Genomic DNA, 11,243 nt, shown 5'->3' with positions numbered 1-11,243 from the left:
CATATCATGCAAAATATCACATCGTGTATGGGCCGTATACGTTTTTAGAACTTACCTAGCTAAAGCCTTCTTTAGATGTACCCTGTGGAAGAAATCAGCCAAGGCGAAATCTGGGAGAGCTGCCGGCCAGTGCAGGGGGTGGTGCGCATGCGCAGTCCCATGGACTGCATATGCACATCCGCCATAGCCGGGGAGGGTCCTGGCAGATCCCTCCGCCAACTAATAGTACTTTATGGACTCATTGCAGAGAGAACCCAAGTGTCCTACACTCATTATTATTATTATCAATCATGGTAATGTCTAAATCCCCTTCACGGAGAGGACCCTGACGTCATCACCCAGTGTCCAGCGTCATTCCCTACCAGCCAAGTGGGCATAGAGGGGGAATATAACCTTGTGGCGAGCGTAGCAAGCCACCGAGCCCGAAGCGTGGCGAGCAGTCAACTTTCTTCTTTAGGTGGGGACAACTTGTGTACGTAAGTAATAAATAAAGTAAGTAATAAAGTATACAAGTACCATTTAAAATATTCATTGGGTTCTCTCTGCAATGAGTCCGTAAAGTACAGAAGTACCAGGGTAATAGCTGGCTCTGTATGCTATTTACCATACAGTAAATGTATTAGGTGCATTAGTTGAAGGGGATGTCATTAGTCATTCGCCTTGTGACACGGTTAAATCCCTTTCCAATACCGTATCTGACCAGCAGGGGGCAAAATGGTATATTCAGAAATTTAAACTAGCTATTTATATAGGCAAAGCTATTTCCCTGGCAGGGGGGATGTAGTCATTGCCCGACAAGAATATAACGGCAGAAGCATATTATAGCGCGTCCCGCAGTGAGCTCCGAGAAAATGGCCGCTAGAAGACACTTACTTTACTCTGTTTACAGTGAATTTGCTGCCATGGTGCCACAAGCAGTCGTATACCGTAACTACCCCGCCCCACCGGCACCTTCCTCGCTTGCTATTGGCTTACCCTGAAGACGACTTATTGGAGTGTCCGCCTTATAGGCTCTCGGTGCTGTGCAGCTGCTGATTGGATAAAGTAAACGCTGTGTTTTGGCGGGTTGGGAAGAGAAGATGGCGGTGGCCGTGCACTCCCAGTCCCTGCTGTTGGGATGTGGGCGCTGGTGGCAGCGGGTTAGGGACATCAGGCCGGAGATTAGGTGGCTGTAACTCCTCTCGCCCAGCGCCCTCCATTTGTGCATAGAAACGCTCCCTTGTCCGAGTCCTCCGGGATCCCCATCATCCGGGTTCCACTGTTACCGCTACACAGCGGCTTGTCCGACCGCCGCCAGCATGCAGCCCGCCGCACCAAGGCCCCAGCATTCCTGGCAGAGGGAGCACCTTTGGATGGCTCTGCTGGCGCTGGGCTTCGAGGCTGGAGCGGAGGCTGCTGCTATTGGCAGAACCTTGGCCCATGTCACCTTCGGAGTGTGAGTGTTACTATGTGTTCCTGGGTTCCCTACACGGCCGCTCACTGATCTCCTGTACCTGGCTGTGTAATCCTGTATTGTCCTATAGCACCATCCATTCTAGAGTCTCTTATCAGGTTACTGTGTTCTGTACTGCTCTTTTTTTTAATGTGTCTGTTTTACTTATAATTTGTTTCCCTTTTTCTTAGCAACATGTTTGACAAGCCCAATAAGGATGCTGCTTATGTTGTTTTTCGCTTCTTGTTTGCCAAACTGGATAATGTGCGCTGTAAGGAAGTGTTCAGGTAAGTGAGTATGTGTATCTATTATATTAGGTAGTGAAATGCTCCATCTCTGATAGAAATGGGTGTTTTTGCAGGAGATGGAATTTTTACCCGATCATGGTCTACCGTTGTGCTCTTCTTTTACACTGCGTGGGTAAGCGGGCAATGGTGTGATAGTCTCACCACCGCCAGTCAGATGTCCTGATAACATTATATTAAGTTATGGTGACAACTAGTTTTCAATCACTGCACAATAGTAAATGGGCCAATTACGGATCTGTCCTCGTTCACATAGTGTTTTTGCTGCATTGGCGGAACTTTCCATGGGTAGTGATTCACACTTTACAAAATTTTGCAACTTGCTCCTGTAGTTACTTACAGTGCACCAGGCATACTAGAATAGTACTTTTGTTGCAAACAAATTGCTGTAATGTCAGAGTAAGCATAACGACTTGTCGCGGTTGCTCATATAGGAATTTTCGTTTTGCCCTTCTTTCCCCCCCCCCCCCCAGTTTAGTGATTTGGTCGCACACAGCACCATATGAGGTGACAGTAGTCAATTAACCCTTACATGGTGCTTTATTGGAGTAATTTGTTTACGTTGATGGCTTTAACTTCTGAGCGCCTGACAGAGCAATTCAATTGTTTTGTTCGGGTGCGGGAGCTGCTGGCATTTCTGCTCGCCCCCTCCTGAGGCGGCGAGCACAAATGTAAGAAGTCCTGGTTTTGGGTACCCAAACCAGGACTTTAGATTGGTTTAGCAGCTTTACAGGGCAATTAAATTTGGAGCGAAAAGTCATTTTTTGCGATAATTTTGCACCAATGTCATTTTCGCTGGTTTTGGTTTTACACCGTATTCAATTTCAAAGACTTTTCGCAGGTTCGAAAAGTCTTTGAAAAAAAAACGGGGAAAAGTTTTCACCACTGAATAGGTGGCGAAAAAAAGGGCAGAATTGGGGTTTAGGGGTGCAGGCTTAAAAAAAAAATAGCCTGCATCCCTGGGAATGTCATTTTAAATTTAAACTGTTAAAAAAAAAAAATAGGGACACCCCAAAAAAATTATTGAAAATTTGGTGTGAAAAAAGTTTAAAAATAGGGAAATAGGTTCATGGCTATTCTGCAAATATGCGGCAGGTGTTTTCTAGAATAGATTAGTGGTAGGTGCATATTTGCAGAATTTTTAAATAGACTTTAGGGACATAAAAATATGCTAGTACCCATTTTCATGTACCCCAAATTTGATGGGACCACTTAAAAAAAACAAAAACAACTAAGTGCTCTACAGCAACACTTCAATGTCGGGGGAAAAAAACACCCGCAGCCGCTATTTAAAACCCCGACTTTCATTTGCAGGCTAAAATGAGGGTACCCATAGTGATCCCCCATGTTTTACAGCTTTAGGGGGGTCCTACAATTTATTCCAGGAAATTTTTTTTTTTGGCCGATCCTACTTCGCTGGGTCCCCTTTTCGTAGCTTTTAAATTGAATATGGGGATAAAGCGGGCACGCGCCCGATACTTTATCCCAGGAAAATCTCCGATGTGGAGCGAAAAGTCCAGCATGGACTTTTTGCTCCCATATTGAATACCCCTCTTACTCTAAGCCCTGTCTCTTTTGCACAATAAAGCATGGGTGCCCCAAAACAGTTAGAGTATCACAACCTGATCTCCTGTCACTTTAGACAGGAGATCGGATGCAATAAAGCAATTGAATTCCCTCTGTGCGTTAGTGATGCGTAAAAGATACTCTTTAAGAAAGTTGAATGGCTAACTTGCATTGTCTGTGATATGCCAAACATGGCTGTTTTGCATGATTTCAGAAAGCCTATGTGGACACATCTGTAGTTTCAATTAGCCCTATAGAATGTAAGCTCTTACGAGCAGGTCCCTCTACCCTCTTGTGCTTCTCCTTTCATTTACTTCTTAACGTGCCCATACATCAACGACTGTTTGTCGCGAACCGGCGATGCATTGGGAAATGCCGGCGTTTCCGGGTGGAAACGCCAACCTCCCGCCATCGATGTTCTGCGAACTGTCGCTGGATCGCTGACATTTATCATGTTAAATGTCGGGGATTTGACAATTGCAATAATTTTTTGATCGCGATAGTCAAATCGCAGAAATCCAACATTTTGGATTTCTGCGATCTTGGCAATCCATCGCAGATGGATGGGGCCATTACTCCCCACTAGGGCAGCTAACACTTGGTTGCTTATCTGTGTGTTATTGTAGCTAATGTAGCAATGTCCTCATTCTGTATTGTACTGTCACTGGTCAACCTACCCATCCAACCCTGCCCATCGTGATATTGTTTAACATCTGACTGAATATATATGGCATTGAGTGGATTCTTTATGCACTTTCAGGGCCGTATTCAATTAGCGGCGGAAAGTGGGAATCTGCAAAAAAGTATCGCTGATGTCACTTCGCCAGGCAGAAGAGTATCGCCGTATTCAATTGCGAAAAAACTTGTCTCATACACGGAAAGTCAATGTGATGGGTGAAAAAGATTTGCCTATGAATAGCAGGCGGAAAAAAATGCAGAATTGCGGTTTTGGGGCGCAAAGGTGCAGAAACCACTCTGCACTCTTGGGACAGTCCCCCAAAGGATAACTGTCAAAAATAGTGTGGAATACACCAAAAAGACAATAAAAATGGCTGCGAAAAAGTTCATAGTTGGGGGTACACACTTAAAAAGTAGCAAAAGACTTCTTGGGGGTCCCCAAGTATGGGACAGATGTCTTTTGGATTGCAGGACCTTACAACAGGTGCGTTTTTTATGGGTTTTTTTTTAAACTTCACTTTAGGGGCTTCAAAATATGCTTGTACCCCAATTTTGACAGGACTACTTATTTTCAGCAAAAAACACTGCTTAATTCTATTCTTCCCCATGTGTTCAAAGACGCTAATTAGAAGAAATTGACACACTTTAACTACCCCAAATAGCTTTATTAGGGCTATTTGGGGGCATCTACATTGATCCCCAATGTTAGTACATCTTTTGGGGGGTTACAGGCTGATTTCCCTGTTTTTGACAGCACTTTCCGCCTGCTAGTGTTTCGCCGGGTTCTGTTTTTGCGTCCTTTGGAATTGAACACTGCAAATAGCGGGGATGTGCTCGATAAGTTTCTGCGGCCAAAACACACGATGTAGGTGAACTAAAGCGAATTATCGCTGCTAATTCAATACGGGCATCAGACTATTTGTTTAGAATAATATCTGCATTAAAATTGTCCATGGACACACATAAATTTTCACTACTCTAAGGGGGCGGTTCAGTTAGTTCGCGTGACTAACTGCATGGTTTTAGCTCACTAAGTCCGAGGTGCATTTAATGCAGATTTTGCTTGCACCCTGAGGTGAGAACAGAATCTGCATTAAGTGAACCCGTGGGGGTAAATTTATATTCCTAGCGGCATATAAACCTGATAATTACAGCAAGCTAGTATTGCACATTTTTCCTGTTCACCTCCTAAGGTGCTAGGGAAAATCTGCATTGTTATGGCCTTAAGGTTCTGGCAATTCAACCTTTTCTTCAGCAAATCATGGCCATTGCTGTAAATTGAATTACATCTCCCCCCCCCCCCCCCCCACCCATAACATTACTTAGCCTGTCTTAGCGGGTTGCTGCGGCCTGCAGGATTTTAAAAGGGCAAAGTGAGCCCTGCCTTTTAGCGGCGCCTTGCTAAAAGAGCATACCCTCAGGCTTTTCCACCTGTGGGCAGCAATGTCCAGCGGGTGGGAAAAGTTTCGGTGACCACCACCACCGGGTAAATAATGCCCTGCCGTTCCTGCAGCCTAGCGGGAACACTAAGCAAGTAAATAGTTGGTAATGTTATGCACAACAACCTGATCATAACTGTCAAGCACTTCAATCAGTTGGTGTAGAAACTTATTTTTTAACAACATTTAGTACAATTGGGCATAGTGCAAAACACTAATGGATAAAAAACAAAAAAAAATGTTTAAGTTTTTGGGTGACCTATTATACGTTTGGGAGCTATTTAGTGTGAGTGAGCAGAGTTGTAAACTTAGGGTTTTTTTTTTGTGCTCCCATCACCTTGGTCTGTCTTCATATTTGCTGCTGCAAGCAAGTGCATGCTTCTCACTGATGGGAGATCAGGGAAGGGGAGACTGAAAGGGGGGCGATATTCAATTGTTTTCAGGTGCCCATGCCTTCTCCTGCCCAAGTAGACAAAGTCTAAAGTATGTTAGTGTGCCCAAAACCAAAATTTTTTTACTAACAGGAGGATGTGAGGAGAAATCTGCACCCGCAACAATTGAATTGCTCCTTTAGGTGTCCATTAGTAGCATCTGCAGGTGCGAATGATTGAACCCACCACTCCCCTCCCTGGGAGACTTGTTGGGACACTTATATGCTGGACCCTGTGAACTAGTTCGCCGTTAGTGGAAATGAAACCTTGATCTGAAGTAAAGTGAACTGCAGCTTATCATTTTGTTAACAAATTGACATTATTCTCTCAAGTTTATTTAAGGGCTGCTTTCTTATAAATTTTGGGTTGACGTGAAGAAAATAAATGGCGGAATTTTCCGTGTACTGTTTTGATATTCTTGTCACTCATTAATAATCTTAACAGGTGCTCCAACCAATCAGCTCTGAACTGTCATGTGTTTGAAAAATGGCAGGAGCTGATTGGTTGGAGCACCATTTAAGATTAGTAACTATTGATAATCACTTGTTGATAAACCAGGACCTAAATGTCTCGCAACGCAGCTGTCTTCAGTATCTGGAATTCACTCAACTGCATAACTTTTAGGAAAGAATACTTCTAATTAAAATGATTTTGTTATTGACAGGTTTTGTTGGCCTCTAGACAAGAAGAAGGATGCAGAGTTTAGAAAAGCAGTATGTGACTGGCTTAAAAGAATTTCTGTAAGTATCCTGTTGTAATGAATGGTTTCCTGTCTGATCTTGCTCCTGTCAAAAGTCTAATTTTCTTGTGTAGTTGAGCAGTTTGTCTCTACTTTTCACAGGAAGACGTTGGCAATGGCTTTCCTCAAGTTGTAGCGTCAATATTTCTTTCACCTGGTGGACCGAAGTTTGTGCAACTCTTGTACCACTTGGCAAGATATGTCTTATTACAGCATATTAAGAGAGATGTTGATGGTGAGTTTTTCTTTTTTTTTTTTTCTTAAAATGCCTAGTGTTGGCTGTGTATTTCGCTTAACCGCCCCCCCCTTTCCCTGTTTCCATCACTCCTAGTGCATCCTGCAGGACTTGGTCATTTTTGTAAACTATTACCCCACCTTTTTGCATGAGACACGCTAGTGTGTAAGTGCGAGCACTACATAATGAGTAATTCAAAACTGCTTTTCTATAGTCATGGTAACATGATGGTTCACGCTTAGCCATTTAAGGATGGAAGACCCTTTTGGCTGCAAGCGACAACCTTCTTTAGAAGAATGATAAATGCCCTGGAAATGGCAATCCTGTCCCTATGTTTGCTGCAATAAATGTTATCAAGAGGATGTACAATATTGAGACTTTCTCATAGATCCAATGTATGAGATGGATGCGTGTGTTTTTTTTTTTTTTCTTCTTTTTTCAGGCATGCCTAATTTGTGTTAGACAAAAATTTTTACTGTTACATACACTTATTAAAGTTTTTTTTTTTTTTTTTTGGGGTGGTGTGCTCTTTAATTTGGTAAAGAGCCACCTGTCTTCATTGACTTGAGAAGCAGCACCCGTTAAACATGGTTTTTACAGCTATATAATTGATATTTTTTGCACTATAAATTTACTTTACGCACATTGTGTGGACAATTTTTTTAATCCGTATGGTCTGTACTCCATAGCAGAATATCCTTTCATAGCTTTGCTATTTCTGTTGTATCTTTTTTTTTTTTTTTTTCTATCATCCTTAGTCAGTACAGGTTGCTTTTTTTTTTTTTTTTTCCCATAGGTGGTGGTTCATTTATCTCAGATTCTCTGCAGTGTAGAATTCAGGACCCACAGAAGGCTTTTGCTAGAAATAAGGTGGCTCGTCATAGATACCTGCTAATGCTGCAGAGGGAAAACTTTGTTATTGGAGAGTATCAGAAAAAATCACAGTAAGTAATAACCATATAACTTATTTTTGTTAGTGTTATCCATATATGTATACTACAGCCATGGCCAAAAGTTTTGGTTTTCACAAAGTTTGCTGCTTCAGTGTATTTAAGAGCTTTTTGTCAGATGTTACTATGGTATACTAAAGTAAAATTAAGAGCATCTCCTAAGAGTCAAAGGCAACCCCACACATGAATGGTCTCAAGATGCTTTACTGTGTTAGCATGACACAGGACTGATGGTAGCACTTATCTTTCCTTCGGACAAGCGTTTTTCCAGATGCCCCAAACAAAGTGGATTCATCTGAAAAAATAACTTTACCCCAGTAGTCCAATCTCTGTACCTTTTGCAGAATATCAGTCTGTACCTGATGGTTTTTCCTGTAGAGAAGTGGCTTCTTTGCTGCCCTTCTTGACACCAGACCATCCTCAAAGTCTTCGTCCTGTGCCATGCCAACAGTAAAGCATCCTGAGACCATTCATGTGTGGGGTTGCATCTCACCCAAGGGAGTGGGCTCACTCACAATTTTGCCTAAGAACACAGCCATGAATAAAGAACAGTACCAAAACATCCTACAAGAGCAACTTCTTCCAACCATCCAAGAACAGTTTGGTGACTAACAATGCCTTTCCAGTATGATGGAGCACCTTGCCATATGGCAAAAGTGATGACTAAAGCTGGGCATCCACTATACAATTTTCTGTCAGATATGTCTAATCTGGCTGGTTGAAATGAAAACCTGCTAATGTATGGGAGCAAATGATCATCCATTAGCTCACAAATACTGGAAAATAGCCAAACATGTTCCCGGGTAGCCGCCCCTGCAATCGATCAGGGTTTTTCCCGGGACTTGAGTCCCGGGAAATTACCCTACTTCTGTCTGAATGGTGCTACCCGGGAATTTACTACTCCCGGGCAGCACCAATCGGCTTTTACATTGGACGCTCTGCGCTGCTGCTCATTACAATGAGTTGACAGCACTCTGCACTGCTGCTCATTACAATGAGTTGGCAGTGCAGAGCGTCCTGTAGGACGCTCTGCACTGCTGCTCATCACCCCCGCATCGGTGGCTGTGGCGCTGACTAATGAGTCAGCGACCATGGCCGGGTCCTCACACCGGCGCTGGAGACCGCCGGTGGTTTGCAGCCACAGCGGGCCACCCGCACTCCTGCTGGACCACCAGGGTAGATAGGAGTTATTATATTATAGATAGAGGCTGCACTTTGATTGGATGGCTGCCTGCTGCATGATATCATCAGCGGCAGCCGGAGAGGGGATAGGTTAGGAAGAGCAGAGGAGAGGCAGGTAATATTTAAAACTAAAAAACCTGGCTTATGTCTGAAAGGGGTCTACCTGGGAATTTCCCGGGTAGACACTGCAGTGTGAAAGGGGGGTCTCGACCAAATACCCGGGAATTTGCACAGGAGAAATTCCCGGGTCTGAGCAGGAAATTTCCCGGGTTTTATGTCTGAAAGGGGTATAATTTTACTTCAGTATACCATAGTAACATCTGACAAAAAGGTCTAAAAATACAAACTGAAAAACTTTTTTTTTATTTTTTTTTTTATTTTGTCAAAGCTCCATGTTGTACTACGCAGTTGCGTTTCTACAATTGACCCAAGCCAGTGGGTCACCACATTGGATAGGGTCACTGTTGTTGGCTGGAGCTACCCAGGTTAGGGTAGAGCTTATGATTAATCTTCCAACTCTGTTATTATTACTGCTCAGTGTGCCTGGCTCGAGGGAATGTTCAGTGGGGTGTGCATTGGCTGCAGGCAGGAGCTGGGCACTTGGAGATGAAGGCTGTGAACACTGGGGGGGCGCGCAGCGGACTCTGGGCACTGAGCCCGTGGCAGTGAGGACATGGCAGGGAGGGATCTGAAAAGATGTTAAAGCATGATATGAGGAAGCTAAGATTTGGGTGTTGTACGTCATTTCAGTATGGTGTAAATTTTCTCGCTCAAGTTCTGAACTAAATAAGATGCTTTTTATAACTTTGGTAAATTTCTATGCCTCCTTGTTACAATTCTCACTCCATAATGGAGACCATCGGGGGAGAATTGTAACCTGGAGATATTGGTGATATATCCTGCATTACATCATTAATGAATGGGTCTGTTACGTTAATATTACATTTGGATATTACAATATTGTAAAAATAAGGCTTTAAGTGATGATGAATAGGTCCCCTAGAAGTGCTTTTCTAATCTTACCATTCAGGAAAACCACTTCCGGGGAAGGTTTTGGTTAAGGGCTTCTCCACAGTAAAGTGAAACCTTACTTCCCTTGATTTAGTCACACCTACAGCAGTGTTCTCCCCAGGCTGTATGTTGCGGGCGCAAAGCCCGGCAAGAAACTGCTACCGCCTGGCACTTTGCACTCGCCCCCGCCACAATGCGCCATGTCGCATGGTCACCCTTAATGTGTCCTTGTTGCCACCGACATGAAAGTGCATAGATCCCCTTCTGTAAATGTACCCACCCCACTGATATCGAGTAGGCAGAGCATGTGATCGCACCACATGACCAACTGCACAGAGCGTCACGTGCTGTATTTATCGCGGGCTTGGCTGCAGTTGGCGTGGTGCCGTACCCTACTTTTCACGGGTGGCTAGTGCCTGGCAGGTGATCTTGTGGTAGTGATGGATACACAACCACCATAGACAGATTTAAAACTGTCATGTGAGGGAAGCAAGCTGCGGGGAGACGCTGGGGGCAATTGGGCACACTGAGGGAAGCAGGCTGCAGGAGTGGGGCAGGTCAGGGAGAGATGCTGGGGGCAATTGGGCGTACTGTAGGAGCATGTGTGGGAAGCAGACAGCTGAGATGGGGGTAGGTCAGCCGGCGTTTCTTTACTTACCCCTTTCACACTGACGGGTGGACCTGGGTTATTCTCGTCACATTCACTGTGTGGCCATGCTCCCTCCATGTGACGCTACAACCCTTTTTTGTGCTTATGCTGGCCATACACATGCGCGACCAGCATCAGATCAGATTCACTATCTGACACTCCCGGAGCTCCCCGGCAGTCCTAGTGGCATATTTGTTGTTTTTCTTAGCACACGATGTGTCGTACGATCAATCGTTTGCCTCACTCATCAGGGAAAAAGTAATTGAAATGGCTTGAATGTACGCACGATGCATCGCATGCACAAAATAAACAGTACGATCTGCACACGATAGGATGGAACATATGGGCTGCATATCTGATCATAAGATCCGATTATAGGAGCTGCGGAAGCGCGCATCGGATCGTATCTTACTACAAAAATACACGATTTCCACAGGATCCATCGTAAGACTCGTCGAAAATCGGGCAATCAGCCCGAAATCGTGCAGGTATATGGCCAGCATAAGGCACCCACCCGGCTGGCAAAATTTTCTGGGGAGAACACTGCACCCTTTTCTGTCTCATCAAATCATGGTGCTCCCCTCATGTATTTCAGTGGGTTGATGAAAGCCAAGGGGATTAGTTCT

The 11,243-nt window shown here is 44.2% G+C and overlaps 1 protein-coding gene across 1 annotated transcript in view; it reads left to right on the top strand.

Moving 5' to 3' along the window:
• The first annotated feature begins 1,021 nt into the window (after window positions 1-1,021).
• HAUS6 (HAUS augmin like complex subunit 6) overlaps window positions 1,022-11,243 on the top strand; it is an 80,258-nt gene continuing 70,036 nt past the window's right edge. The window contains 5 exon segments of the mRNA XM_088457327.1: window positions 1,022-1,435; window positions 1,624-1,719; window positions 6,516-6,591; window positions 6,693-6,825; window positions 7,622-7,769. Coding sequence (XP_088313453.1) covers window positions 1,299-1,435; window positions 1,624-1,719; window positions 6,516-6,591; window positions 6,693-6,825; window positions 7,622-7,769 — 590 coding nt within the window. The 5' untranslated portion in view covers window positions 1,022-1,298.

Source organism: Taudactylus pleione, unplaced genomic scaffold (genome assembly GCF_031769625.1).
Source record: "Taudactylus pleione unplaced genomic scaffold, aTauple2 ptg000757l, whole genome shotgun sequence".
In the NCBI taxonomy this organism is placed as follows: Eukaryota; Metazoa; Chordata; class Amphibia; order Anura; family Myobatrachidae; genus Taudactylus; species Taudactylus pleione.
Note: the sequence above shows the minus strand (reverse complement) of the source record. Positions and strands in the feature narration are given on the sequence as shown.